Below are 15410 nucleotides of genomic sequence, written 5' to 3'. Positions count from 1 at the left end.
GATTTTGTAGCAATGCTAACTTAGCATGTGCATCCATTCGTGTTGGTCTTCTTGCCATTGTAAATTACACACGCTCTCACTGTGTACTCCAAGTAGGCCAGAGTAGACTGATAAGACTGTTTTGGATTTGTTGTACTGATATAGGGTTAGGGCTGTTGTACTGATATAGGGTTAGGGCTGTTGTACTGATATAGGGTTAGGGCTGTTGTACTGATATAGGGTTAGGGCTGTTGTACTGATATAGGGTTAGGGCTGTTGTACTGATATAGGGTTAGGGCTGTTGCACTGACAGTATTATGCCACGCCGGCAGTTATGAGTCATGACCGCAGTAAAATTCCATGTGATCGTTGGGTCATGTTATTCTCCTCTTATGCACATGTGGACATGTGTTGATAGTACCCAAATTGATAACGACCATCAGGTCGTTAATGGACTGGTACTCGGGGCTCTAGTGTCCTTCTAACCACTCTGATATCAATGCTAATGCAGTGAAATCACATCAAATGCTTATCATCAAAACATTATCATGTTTTTAAAACTCACCTCACTGTGATTGATCAATTTGAAGAAAGAAGGTAAACAACAGGTTGAAACTGAGTGGAGAACATGGTCGTTGTTTCAAAGCATAACATAACAAAATGACCAGCGCTTTCTAAGTTGATGATTCATTCAAATCACCCATACGCATATTAGAGCTGATGCATACACATAGGCCCATATATGAGCCAAAGCCCGAAAAAATACAAAAACGGAATTAAAATAACGATTGCACTGTTATACAATACATAGCCTACAGCATATTACGCACGGCAGGAAAATATTTAAAAAAATGATTTAAGAGGTTTTTGGTGCCAAATTGTTCTAGCCTAGGGCTGTGGCGGTCATTACGTTGTGTCAGACTGTTATTGTCATGGAGGAGATGGAAATGCACAGTGGTGAGATATTCTGTAGCTAAAGGTAATGTCTCAGCCTATTCATTATGAACATAAATGACAATTTCCGTTTTCTAGGCTATTCAAAATCAAATACAATTTGGGGGCGGCTATCTCTGTAAGCCACTCTGCACAGTCAATGAACCAACCACATCGCCTAGGCCTATATGTTCTCTCCCAGACTCATGGGTAGACAGTTTGGAGTGTAGCATAAGGTAACCAGTCCATCCAGTATGTATAATAATACAGTCCACACTCAAAGGCCATTACTATAATTGTTTTAATTTTGTAGAATAGTCTAATAGGGTACATACCGTTTTGAGGTTCTAATTAGAATAGATCAATACAATAGGATGGCCTGTTTTTAATTCACAATTGGTGATGACATAATTATGCATGGTTTTCTTCCCCTCCCCCTTTCTCCCAATCATACTGCACTTCATTTATTTAATCTGTTATGTGTGAAATTAGTTTCGGTTTAGGTTCAGTTTTGAGGCAATTATTGAGGTGATTATCAACTGGGACAGCGCCTTCAACTGTCAGGAGAAGGAGTAGGGCAGACCCCACTGTTGGGAGGAGGGGTGGAGCAGGCCCCACTGTCGGGAGAAGGAGTGGAGCAGGCCCCACTGTCGGGAGAAGGAGTGGAGCAGGCCCCACTGTCGGGAGAAGGAGTGGAGCAGGCCCCACTGTCGGGAGAAGGAGTGGAGCAGGCCCCACTGTCGGGAGAAGGAGTGGAGCAGGCCCCACTGTCGGGAGAAGGAGTGGAGCAGGCCCCACTGTCGGGAGAAGGAGTGGAGCAGGCCCCACTGTCGGGAGAAGGAGTGGAGCAGGCCCCACTGTCGGGAGAAGGAGTGGAGCAGGCCCCACTGTCGGGAGAAGGAGTGGAGCAGGCCCCACTGTCGGGAGAAGGAGTTGAGCAGGCCCCACTGTCGGGAGAAGGAGTGGAGCAGGCCCCACTGTCAAGAGAAGGAGTGGAGCAGGCCCCACTGTCGAGAGAAGGAGTGGAGCAGGTCCCACTGTCGGGAGAAGGAGTGGAGCAGGCCCCACTGCCGGGAGAAGGAGTGGAGCAGGCCCAACTGTCGGGAGAAGTAGTGGAGCAGGCCCCGCTGCCGGGAGAAGTAGTGGAGCAGGCCCCACTGCCGGGAGAAGTAGTGGAGCAGGCCCCACTGTCGGGAGAAGTAGTGGAGCAGGCCCCACTGTCGGGAGGAGGAGCAATTGGGGAAAACCATTTAAAAAATGACATGCCCTCCTAAAAGTAATTATAACACCAGTTCTGTTTGTGATATTAAGATTCTAACAACGACAGTGTGTTATATAGGGTTATTTAGGAAAAGTCAAGGGACTGAGGGGGCATGACTTAAATGGCAGAGTATTTAAAAAATATATATATGAGCAGTCCAAATGACTGCTTTAGCAGTTTTAGTGTTATCCTTCACAACCTTGTCAACTCCTCATGAGTGATTCAGGGAATAGTTTTCTTCTTTGTCCCCTCAGTATGAGTGAATGAATTAAATCTTTGCTGACTGTAATGGTATCAGCAGTACTTCCACAGAGTGACAGAAAGGAGTTAGACTGTTGTCACTGGCCCCAAAACAGTTCCAGACGACAACAAAATGACTATGTGAAGTCATTACAGTCAATTTGGGACACCGGCAGTGTCAACTACTGACAGGGCAAATCACCTTTCCCCATAAACACCCCCCTTGTTGTGTGTGTACATGTGCATTTCAAAGCTCATCTCTTCTGCTGGTGTTAGTGTTGGCCCTCTGGCGTGCCGTGTCCGTGTGTGACCACACACTCCTCCAGGCCCATCTGCAGCTCTTTTATTTACATACCGTGGTGCTACTCCCCATGCCAAGCTGGCCCGGGCTCCGAACCCCAGACTCCCCACTGGCTGAGCCGGACTGGGAAGACAACACATGGGCCTCAGGTTTCACTCCACTTCATCTCAAAGGAAAACATTGGGAGCCTCAACTCTTCATCCTCATGCGTTAGACCATGCATGTTGGCATTCCTGTCAGCCATTAGGACGTAGCTTGTTGGAGCCTAGAGGGCCAGGAGAAGAGAGCAGGCCCAGATATGATGGGGAGAGAACAATCTGGCTCTTATCTGTGCTGCTACGTGTCTGATGTCGGTGTGATCTGCCTTTTCTTGTCTCCTGATAAGAGTGGCGTGAGTAAAGCCCCAGGCGTGGGGCAGCAGGTGTGGGCAGGCAGTGAGACACTACAGTACAGCAGCGTACACATTCCTCTGGAGAGGCTGAAGTGTGTGAAAGGTCTAGATCAGTAGGACACTGCTTAGGGCAGGAGGGGAGCCTTTTCCCCTTGTCCCCTTGCTCTGATCAGCTAAGTAATTGCTGTTGTTTAAATCATGTTTTTCCCCTTTTTTTGTGTTGCTGGTTGTTTGGTTACTTGATTGTGTGAGAAGCTGGTTGTCTGTGTCTGGATCCTCTTGTGTACTAGAGGTGGTCCTGGTTTCCGTGTAGGCTGTGTAATGAGTTGTGAATGGAACAGGAGGAACTCCCTGCTTCTCAGGCATTACTCTAATCATCAGAGGAAGAGCCGGGGGATCAAGGGGAAAATAGGAGGGAGACAGAGAGAACGAAGAGAGAGGGTGGAGTAGAGTCGGTGAGATGGAGGAACACAGAGTTTAGGGACCTCTCTCACTCTGCCTCCCTTTCTCTCTCCTCTGGGAGGGGGCTCACACAATGGCCTAAGACTCCCGCTCTTTGGAACAATGGTCTTGGGAAAGGAAGTGTAGAAGAGGCCCAGCTCAAGTCCCTGCTTTTGTTTCTGAGAGGTCCCCCCCTCCGTGTCACAGCCAGATTGCAACGAAACACCCCTGAGGTCACTCACACACTCCTACACCTCCGGTTCCTAGTCACACAGCCAGTGCTTCCTCATGGTGCCTCCAGTAAAACTCTGGCCCCCTCTGATCACCCCCAAACACCACCCCCAGGAGGTGGAGGTGATGGGGCAAACCGGACAACTGCCCCACAAGACGAGGTACATTCCTCCCCGGAGAAAAACAACACATAAACAAAGTGGACCGCCAGAGGCCTGGGAGGTGAACTGAGATGGGCTTGTCTCTGCCTGGCAGAGTGTGAGTGTGTGCCATTTCACTGTGGTCTCCAGCAATGGGGTCCTATCATGTGCCAGTACAGTGTGCATGGTGGGAAAATACCATGCAGAATGAACAGTCATGGACACGAGATGAAGAGATGAAATTTGGCTTAGTTTGTTATCACTTTCGGAAAATACTCAGCCACACCACCAATCTCTTACCCCTGATGTGTTCTTAACCTTGTGTTCTTAACGGCCAGACAGTTTGGACTCCTCTGTGTAGCTGCGTATACTGCAGTAATATGGGGTAATCTGGCATGGACATTTCTGAGGGGCAATGACCATATATATATTTTGTAATGCTTGTTTGCCACAGGAGGAAGCACTCGGCCTTCACTTTCTCCTCCCTACTCTCTCTCGCTGACAGCACTTCCCCTTATAGTTTAAGTGCGAGAGTTCAGAAACTGTGGCTCTGATTGCTGAGGGATTTTCCCGCTCTTTGGCTAGGAGGCAGGTGTTCAGACAGGATGTGGATGTGTAGGAGTGAGCAGCAGCATAAGGGGCCTCAAGACACAGCAGTGAGAGTACTGCTTCCTATGATGTAACCAGGCAGGTGCAGCTACGCAGGTGTTAACTGCACCAGGAACAGGTAGGTGTTGATAGATGGGTGAGCCTCCTGCGGTCAAAATGCTATAAAGGTCAATATCTAGCTCCAGAGAGGGCTAGCCACCAGGCAAACTGAGGACCTAACTTTACCCAGTGGACTTAGCAGTGTGTGATGACTTTTCTCCACATGTAACTGTTGATTTGAGGAAAGTAAACAGATAAAACCGATCTGTGTTGAAATCTGTGGCTGTGGTCCACTCTGGCAGCGCTGCCTCTAGACGTGGGGAATAGCCACTCTGACGCCTCACAGAGCTGTTTAAAAACGACAGGGATCTGGGAACTGGCCAGGGGAACGGCCTCCTTTTGTGTGCGACCCTGTCATTGTCCCAGAGCACAGATAAGGCACACAAAAAAAATACCCCAGCACTGCACTGTGACTTCCTGTCCCCATTTACTCAGCAGATAAGGCCTTATTCCCACTAAGAGATATGAAGGAGAGACTGAGGAGCGGGGTGGCGAAAAATAATTTTACTTTTCCATTCACATTACATCCTTGCTTTACTCTACCTTTTGTTGTGGCTGGCAATGCAAAAATGTTTGGTCCTCAGCTCAAGTTTACCGTAAATATCACAGTAGCCACAAGCCAGTAAGCAAAACTATTCAACAGTGACAAACTTTTATTCTTAAACATATTACACTATTGAATAATGCAACCAAACCATATTACTCTCTTGAATAATGCAACAATTCACAAGCATGTATGTGCAAAGGGTAGGAAGCATGAGTGTTTACTCACCAACGTAACAACGCAGTGATGTCAAAGACATAGTACCTTAGTTGTAGTCATGATCTGGTTACCTATAGCTACAAACATAGTTATGTTTTTGGGTTATTAATTATGAACTTATTTCCGGATATCTTCTAAACTACCCACAATGCACTATTTCGCAACGTGATATGGAGAGAGTTTGTATGCTAGCTTGGTATCTAGCTCAAGCCGGCCAACGTTTGCATCCTCATCACAGACTTTGTGGCTGTGTTATCTAGTAGGAACCTGTTAGCACGGCATACTCTGGTGCCTCCTTGCCGTGGGCTCAAAAGAAAAGAAAATCATGCCTCTTTGCTCTGTAGTACCTCGTCTGTTTTCCTTTTTGTTTTGTCAACTTTTCGGCATGTTGGGCCTCCGGAGCGGCGCAGTGGTCTAGAGATTCTGGGTTCGAGTCCAGGCTCTGTCACAGCCGTCCGCGACCGGGAGACCCATGGGGCGGCACACAATTGGCCCAGAGTCGTCCGGGTTAGGGGAGGGTTTGGTCGGCAGGGATGTCCTTGTCCCATCGCGCACTAGTGATTCCTGTGGCGGGCTGGGCGCAGTGCACGCTAACACGCTCGCCAGGTGCACGGTGTTTCCTCCGACACATTGGTGCGGCTGGCTTCCGGGTTAACTGGGCATTGTGTCAAGAATCAGTGCGGCTTGGTTGGGTTGTGTTTTGGAGGACGCGCGGCTCTCGACCTTTGCTTCTCCCGAGTCCGTATGGGTGTTGCAGCGATGAGACAAGACTGTAACTGCTAATTGGATACCACGAAAGTGGGGAGAAAATGGGGCAATTATTTTTTTTTACTAAATCAAATACAACTTTTCGGCATGTTCTCAGGGAAGTAGGCTACGGGAGTTTTGTAACTTTTTGATTTGGTTTTATGTAATAACTTGAGAAATAAGAAAAGTGAGGTGTAACTTTGCAGTGGGACTTTTAATGCGTATACTAATGCAAATCTATAAGTTACTTGTGATTCGGTGTATGCTACCTTCCATTTTAAGGGGTTTATTTCCTCGCCTGTGGAGATGGGCTTCCATAGTTCTACGTGGCTCAGTGTAGCCGGCAGCTACTGCGACAATTTCAGAATGTAATAAGGATGGCCATTTGTCATTATTTGACTGTTCGAGTACTCACGTGATTTTCTTTCGAGTTCTCAGAAAAAAAGAGAAAAGGCTATTTTTAGAGTAGAAGGCCTGCGCTGGATTGAATAGTTTTATTTTATCTCTGGTTAAAGATTGAGTTTTGACCTCTGTCCGAGCAATCAATTACTCATACTCATCCCTAGAATGTAACAGGGATGCATTCCAGGTATAACAAAAAATCTAGGTGAAATCTCAATAAAACGAGTCTCAGATATTCAAAAACATTGCTCTGCTATTACCATTTATTCTGTTTGTACTGCTCTGCTTCCAGGGGGGTAACTGTTTGGTGGGTGTCGTGCTCTACCTCTGAAGGAAGCGGTCGAGACGTAGCAAGTACGCAAGTTTACATTTCAGTAATATGTGTAGCTGACTGTATTTTTACATAAAGTGTAGTAAGTGTGGCTCTAAGACGCTGCAGATCCTGTCCCGTTCCTTCCTTAGCCATACCGCATGCAGCTTCCTGTGTTCCAGTGCCAGGGCTGTGAGAGCCCGAGGAGCACAGTGGAGCTATGAATTCGCTGGAATCCACCAGGCCTGATTGTTGACCCGGGGTTTCCGCTGACACTCTTGAGTCTTCAAATAGTGCCATCAGATCAAACACTCTGTCTCAGATGCTAAACAATCAGGCCTCCATAAGGCTTTCTTCAGACCTTTAATCATCCAAGCAAGATGCTTCCTCGTTGACTGGTTCAGCTCCCAAGGAGGAAGATGGCCAGCTGTTAAACCACCACTGTAGTTCACCTAATTTGTCACTATTTCAGTATAATATGTCCTCGGGAACAGGGATGTCAAGGGATGTATATTCATCTTGGCATTGGTCCTCTTTTTACTGGTTTGAGTGATGCCAGTCACAGTAAGTCCTGTTATTGCGACAGGCAGATACCATAGTAGTGTTGGACCAAAACCAGCCATCGAGCCATTTAAAACCATACTAAATAGCCATATGGATTTACTCACAATTCATCTGGAAGATGTACATGTGGCGTTTTTTAAAAAGGGTCCTTTAAAGCTATCAGGGTTTCTTTATTGCAACTTAAAGCTTGAATCTCGGGCATTGAGTCAAACGGCAGGGAATATGGCATGATGTGACTGCTGACGTTTTTCACAGAGCAGTTTTTGACAAGGCCTACTTTTGAAATCTCTTTCTTCTGTAACAGAGCTGTTCTTGCCTCACATTTTGGATGGATTATGGTGGCCTGGTCTCTGTTCTACACCACAATGAGTGCAGAAGGAAAATTATGACCTGAACCTTTGTATGTTCATTGCCTAGACCTAAGTGCAGTCATTTGAGCCCCAGAAACAAAATTGATTTTTGAGGCGTTGCCTGCTCTTTTATGGAAGAACATATAATCATAGTTTTGATACTCACAGTGGTTGTCTAATTTTAGTCTGATATTTTACAACAGATTCTGTTTCTGCCAGTCGCACCAGAGACACAGGCTGTGACTTGAATCCATGAACTTGTTCCAAGACAGAATTCTCAAAGGTGCAGACTTTAGTAAAATCTCCCCTTTGCCTATCATTCTTGCGGTACCAAATCTATGGTATGTTATACTTTCAGCTGTAAATGTAAAAAAGATATGGAGTCCTCAAAACGTTGTAACCGAACAGGCGGCGCTTTCCTCCCTTTCCATAAACTACATTAAAAATAACTTTTAACAAATGTGCAGCAGATGAAAGCTTCAATGGGCAATTTGCTGCAATATTCAGTATTAGAGACTGGCTCCTGTAGTGAAGACAAGGCCAGGCAGCCTATCCTGTCAGTCACATGAGGGTTTGATGTCAGTGTGTGCTGGTTACATGGCCAGCAAAGTGTTCCGATTTTTTTTCTTCGAAGAGGGGTTTGTGTTCCCATGACTTTACTGCGACACGCAATGTTTGATACATCTAATTAATTATGGAATTGAGGTCATAATCAAAGAGCCACAGAGATCCCCAAGGGGAAACTGGCTGTGTAGCAGAGATCTGGAATAGAAGCTCACTTCAAAGCACTTGTTTTGGGGCTGTTGAGGCTACCTTGGCCTTGCTCGCCTCCTGCTCAGACATAATGAGCAGTAGTAAGACGGGCTGTCGCCATGTCTCCACACCATGGGTGTATCCAGTGTCTGGGACTTCTTTCCCACTCGGTTCTGTGTTACCCCCCTGTGGCCTGCCCTTTGACCTTGCTGAACTCATAGCAAACAGTGACCCTCACAGCGGCTGACCCATCTTCAGACGCCATGGGAGACCAGGACACAAGTGCAGACTCTATCTTATGACCAGCTGACATGGATGGAGCTCTGCCTCACAGAACTCCATTACTGTTTCATCAGATGACAAATGCTTAGTGTCTGACATTAAACTGTATATCTACCGCTAGTGGTGGTGATTCATAGTCTCAATGACCTTGCTGTGAAATGAGTGACTATTTTCAGGTCAGGGACGATGACTGTGGCATCACACTGACATGCTGATTGAACGCAGGGCATAAGCTGCATGACTCTACAAAGCACAAACCTTGTTTGGAATTCACAGAATTGATAAGAATGTGCTCCTTATCACATGCAACTGGTGAGTCTGTGCTTATGTTTGGAGAAATTGTATGAAAGATGTCAAAGAGAGCTTGGGTGTCAGCAGGGCCAGTGAGATACACAAGGGAACGACCCCGTCATTGGTTGATCACGTCTTGGGAGGGAATAGTGACTGTAGTAAGTTGGCACATTTCCAATGAGGATTTACCCCAGTGTTTTACCCAAAAGGCACAGACTTTTCTGTTTCCATCTACGTGGGCCAGCACCCGTGTCTCACTTGGCCATGACAAAGCAACAGTCTTCTTGAATGATGCAGAGGTTGTTGCCCGTCACACGTTTTTAGTGTCACAGTCCTGATGGAAACAGAATAACTAGAGGTTACGTTAACATAAAACACTGGCGACTCCCTGGTGTGGGGCTAACTCTAGATGGAAAAGCACCATATGAGTCCCTGTGGTGTCCAGTGACATTTTTTCTTCTAAAGCCACACTAGGATGATGGAGAGGCATCTCTATCAGAAGATCAAAAGACACAACAAGGTCTCCTCCCCCCTGTTCTCTGAACAGTGTATTGTCTCCTGACCTGGCCACAGAGGTCAGCCTGGGGTCAGAGGCTAATGAACTGCCTCTAGAGACGGAGAGAAAGGGACAGATCTATCAGGGACAGTTTGTTTGGGATAGCTAGCTCACCCACCAGGTTTTTGAGGCCTGGTGGGTGAGCTAGCTGGAGTCTCCACTCCACTGTCTGTCGCTCTCTCCTTAAACCCTGAACCATGACCCCGTAGCCCTCTAAAAAAATATATATATTTAACCTTTATTTAACTAGGCAAGTCAGTTAAGAACAAATTCTTATTTACAATGATGGCCTACCAAAAGGTAAAAGGCCTTCTGTGGGGACGGGGGCCTGAGATTAAAAATAGAAATAAATACAATATAAATATAGGACAAAACACACATCACGACAAGAGAAACACCAAAACACTACATTGAAGGGAGACCTAAGACAACAACATAGCAAGGCAGCAACACATGACAACACAGCATGGTAGCAACACAACATGACAACAACATGGTAGCAACTTATCAGGGTGAGTATCTAGACCAGGATCTCTTAGTCCTGTTGCCTGCAGATCTTCAGCCTTTCCAGAACCAGATGCTCTATAATCTTTTAGAATGACTGAGTTGGTTCCCACAGATAATCTTGTTGAACCTGGAGATGGTTTGAGCTCTCAAGCAAACACATGATCATGAGTGAACTAATAATAGATCTGTAAAACAATGCTCAACCTCCAGATTTTGCACAACCAAAAAGCAAGCCACTCCAGTATACTACTATAAACCATGAACTGAAGATGCACCATGAAGACACTTCCCTCCAGGCTTAAGTGAATAGTTTCTAGGTTAACCAGTAGCACAGTGTTTGTTCTAAAAATATCCTGAACGTATGTTGATTTATTTTCTGTCTTGTGTTTTGCAGAGTTGTTGGGCTCCACGAAGAGACTGAACGTCAACTACCAGGATGGAGATGGGTAAGTGTGTAATGATGATAACACTGTCCTAAAGAACTGACTGACAGCCTCTGTAAAAAAAATATAATAATAATAATAAAAGATGGCCTACCAATAAACTGCTCTTTCTGTATCTGTAAAACAGTAGTTCTACTGTGTAGCTTCTACATACAAGTGCTGGGATTTTAAAGCTCAATGCATCTTGTCTTGGCTTGTGATAAACACCCTGCGTTAGTTTGCCTTGGGTTGAATCATGGCCTTCTGCTAAGTCAGCCAAAGCAGACTAACTGGTAATTGTGTCTGGAGGAGAAGCGAAGGTGTCACTGCTGAAAACGCTCATTTAATTGTTGTTTCTACTACTGCTTCTTGCCCAAAAGCAGACACACCACAGTCTACTAACCCCCCAGTTACCCTGTCTGCCAGTGGAAATGCTGACTGTAAAAATGTTCCCCTCTCGCTTATTAGCATAGGTCTAGTTTCTCCTCATCTATTTCTCTCTTTGTAGAGGGACTTGGATCCCATATGAAAGTTCTCACTTTTTCCCTTTTCACAGGGTGGTGAGTTTTCATCGCAGATATTTTTGTCGGCTGCTAGAGCCATACTAATTTTCACAATTGCTCTCAGTAGCTGATAGAGCAGCACATTGATGACATTGGTGAGATCCTTTGGTGCAGCATGGCTTTTTTAAAGAGTCGCTCAGCTCCCTGTAGAATATGAACTAGTCAAAAAGTAGATCATGCAAACTCTGGCAAAGTCTACAGTTAGACTGTCTGAGTTCAGATTGAGTCCGATAGGCTTAGCACACCCGAGATATCCAAATATAACTACCTCTTATAGCGCTCCCACATCCATCCAAACAGCCTTCCCCCTCTACAGACACTACTGGTGCCCCCTCACTCAGCCTAAATAAACAGAGTAACACAAGTGGAGAGAAGAGCCAAGACCACAGTGGGAGACCTTTAGATAAGCCGTGCCTCTGAGATGGCTGTAAAACGGTCCAGAGAGCAGGACATTGGCGCACCATATATCAGAGCCCAGGTCCCCCCCCAGGCCCCAGGCTCTGGCCATGGTTTACTGCTTGTTATGCATCTTCTCCAACCCCCTCCTCTCTCTTTGTCAGCTCTCAGGGGCCGGGGGGGGGCAGGGAATTCAGAGGCAGAGCCTGAGGGGTCAGGGGTGGGGTTTGTCTGCCGTAGTGGGCGGGACTGTGACCGATCTAGATGGGAGTGTTTACAAAAGCTGCCACACAACTCAATGCAGTGATGACAGCGTCCAGGAATTACATACTAGTTCACCAGAGAGGAAAAACATGGCTGGAAACAGAGTTGAAGGCTTGATGATGATACATCACATGACCAAAAGTATGTGGACACATGCGCATTGAACATTTCATTCCAAAATCATGGGCATTAATATGGAGTTGGTCCCCCCCCCTTTGATGCTGTAACAGCTTCCCACTCTTCTGGGGGAGGCTGAAGAGTGGGCGATTAGGTCTGTTGGGCGATTAGGTCTGGCTCGCAGTCAACGTTCCAATTTATCCTAAAGGTGTTCAGTGGAGTTGAAGTCAGGGCTCTGTGCAGGCCAGTCAAGTTCTTCCACACCGATCTTGACAAACCATTTCTATATGGACCTCGCTTTGTGTATGGGGCCATTGTCATACTGAAACAGGAAAGGGCCTTCCCCAAACTGTTGCTCCAAAGTTGGAAGCACAGAATTGTCTAGAATGTCATTTTATGCTGTAGCGTTAAGAATTCCCTTCACTGGAACTAAGGGGCCTAGCACGAATCATGACCAACAGCCCCAGACCATTATTCCTCCTCCACCAATTTTTCAGTTGGCACTATGCATTCGGGCAGGTAGCATTCTCCTGGCATCCGCCAAACACAGATTCATCTGTCGTAGTCGTACTGCGAGCTGGTGAAGCGTGATTCATCACTCCAGAGAATGCGTTTCCACTACTCCCGAGTCCAATGGCGGTGAGCTTTACACCACTCCAGCCGATGCTTGGCATTGCGCTTGGTGATCTTAGGCTTGTGTGCGGCTGCTCAGCCATGAAACTTTCCGACAAACAGTTATTGTACTGACATTGCTTCCAGAGGCAGTTTGGAACTCTGTAGTGAGTTTTGCTACCGAGGACAGGCAATTTTTACGCACTACGGGCTTCAGCACTTGGCGGACCTGTTCTGTGAGCTTGTGTGACCTGCCTCTTCGCAGCTGAGTTGTTTTGCTCCTAGACGTTTCCACTTCACAGTAACAGTGCTTACAGTTGACCGGAGCAGCTCTAGCAGGGCAGAAATCTGACGAACGGACTTGTTGGTAAGGTGGCATCCTATGACGGTGCCATTCTAGTGCCAATGTTTGTCTATGCAGATTGCATGGCTGTGTGCTCGATTTTATACACCTGTCAGCAATGGGTTTGGCTGAAATAGCCGAATCCACTAATTTGAAGGTTTCCACATACACTATATAGTATATACAAAAGTATGTGGGGCTCAACATTAGCATGTCGGAAGAGTGTTAATTTGTGTCTTGCTGTGTGTTCCTCAGGCTGCGTGCGTGTGTGTGTGTGTGCTGCTCGGTTGTAATGGCCCCCGTGGGGACATGGAATTTCAAGTGGTGAGAAAGGTCTTTCATTATTCATCAGTGCTGTTGGCACTGCTCTGCTTTTCTCTCTAGCGTTAAACACAGACTATACTACTGCAGGAACCCGACCCCTCATCTTATCACTACAGCTCAGTCTCATCCTATAGCTTAGTCTAGTGCTCCATTAGTAGGCCATACGCGATCATGTTGAAGCACAGCACACAGCAATTATGTTTACAACAGTAATCACTCATGTATATTGTGGGCTGATTGTTTTTCTAGAACACTTTGTTGTTGGGCAATCATGGAAAGTGTTCAGTCTGTCTTGGCAGTAGTGAGGGGGGATATGACTGGGCTCTTTAGTATGTAGTACTATGAATGTTGTTCAGGTGAAGACCTGTATGAGAGGATGATGAAAGGGTCTTACTCATCCCTTACTGTAGGCGTGGACATGGTTGATATACACTCAGTGGCCAGTTTATTAGGTTCACACATCTAGTACCGGGTTGGACCCCCCCTTTACCTCCAGAACACCTTGAATTCTTCAGGGAATAGAATCATTGCTCAGTTGGTATCAAGGGACCTAACGTGTACCAGGAAAACATTCCCCACACCATTACACCTCCCCCTCCACCCTGTACCATTGACACCAGGCAGGGTGGGGCCATGGACCCATACTGTTTATGCTAAATCCGGACTCTGTCATCAGCATGACGCAATAGGAACCGGGATTCGTCGGACCAGGTAATGTTTTGTGTTGGTGAAGGCGTGCCCACTGGAGCCGCGTCATCTTGTTTTTAGCTGATAGAAGTAGAGCCCTCTGTGGATGTCTGCTGCAATAGTCCATCTGTGACAAGGACCGACGAGTTGTGTGTTCCGAGATGCTGTTCTACACACCACTGTTGTACTGCGCCGCTATAAGCCTGTTGGCACAATTCTTTCCATTTTCAGTCAGTGCTGCTGACTGGGTGTTTTTTGTTTGTCTCACCATTCTCTGTAAATCCTAGACACTGTTGTGTGTGAAAAGCCCAGGAGGGTGGCAGTTTCTGAGAGACTGGAACTGATGTGCCTGGTACCAACGATCATACCACACTCAGTGGCTTAGGTCCCTTTTACCCATTCTAACGTTTAATCGAGCAGTAACTCAATTCCTTGGTGCCTGTCTGCCTGCTTTATAAAGTCATCCACGGCCACGTGACTCACTGTCTGTAGGAGAGGGGTGGTGTACCTAATAGACTGTCCAACTGGTCAGCTCACGCAACTGTTATTAAGATGTGTGTGTGAGGCTGTGAGAGTGTGCTTGGCGCCCATTCATCCCATTTCCGTAGACTATTTGCCCTCTCTCCGTGTATGTGCTAGCATGCATGAGAGAAAGAGATTGTGTGTGTGTGTGTGTGTGTGTGTGTGTCAGAGAAAGTCATGCTGAACAAACACTGGTGCTGTAATATATTAAAGGGTCTCTTTTCTGCAACCCTGTGAGACAAATTAGTATTTGAGTCTCCATTAACTTTTCCAGCTTTTGGTTTGTGTTTGGGGTGCAGTTTCCATGGAGAGCAGCACTGGAATGGCCTGGGCTGAATGGCTGTGCCTGTCTGTGGGGGACTGGTTGGATCCCTGGCCTGTGTGTCCACAGAGGGCAGTACTGCCAGGACCCGTCAACACACCCCTGTCATCTGAAGCAATGGAGGGAAAGAACCAACCCTGGCAGAGAGGACTATACACTACTAACTCTCCCTCTGAGAGCTGGACAGAAAGCCTGCTCTGTTTCCAAACTACCATAGAAGCTGACATCCATGCATGTTAGAAGTGTATGTCAACACAGCTCCCTGTGGGAGGAAGGTGTGTGTGTGTGTGTGTGTTTTTGAAAGACTGTATATTTAAGAGAATGAAACAGTGTGTCTGAACCTGCGCTCATAAAAACTCCCTGTAAATGTTTTCATTCAGACGGCTTGTACTGTCATATAAAATCCTTTGACTTATAAAGGAACATAGGAAAGATACCAAAGGCTTCCAAAAAAGACCTCACCATTGAAATGTATCTAAAAGTGATGTCTTAGTCCCCGTGTTTCCGAGCCATTTCATTGGCTCTACTACTATACTACACAGAGCTATAGGGCCCACCTGCATTGATGCTGAGCCTCGATGACCAAGGCCAGGCCACTCTGTTTGCTGAAACGATTAGCACACAGCCCAGATTGGAAGGAAGTTATTAGCCTCTGACCTCTCAGTCAGTCAGCCAGCCAGCCAGTCAG

The 15410-nt window shown here is 46.5% G+C and overlaps 1 protein-coding gene across 8 annotated transcripts in view; it reads left to right on the top strand.

Annotated features, from left to right (window-relative positions):
• Positions 1 to 15410, top strand: part of caskin2 (CASK interacting protein 2) — a 78661-nt gene that overhangs the window by 26244 nt on the left and 37007 nt on the right. For all 8 annotated transcript variants that reach the window (XM_031834640.1, XM_031834644.1, XM_031834643.1 and 5 more), the window contains exon 3: positions 10545 to 10596. In XM_031834640.1, coding sequence (XP_031690500.1) covers positions 10545 to 10596 — 52 coding nt within the window. The remainder of the gene's footprint in view (positions 1 to 10544; positions 10597 to 15410) is intronic.

Source organism: Oncorhynchus kisutch, linkage group LG10 (assembly GCF_002021735.2).
Source record: "Oncorhynchus kisutch isolate 150728-3 linkage group LG10, Okis_V2, whole genome shotgun sequence".
NCBI classification, from domain to species: domain Eukaryota; kingdom Metazoa; phylum Chordata; class Actinopteri; order Salmoniformes; family Salmonidae; genus Oncorhynchus; species Oncorhynchus kisutch.
The sequence above is the reverse complement of the archived record's forward strand: the minus strand, read 5'-3'. Positions and strand labels throughout refer to the sequence as shown.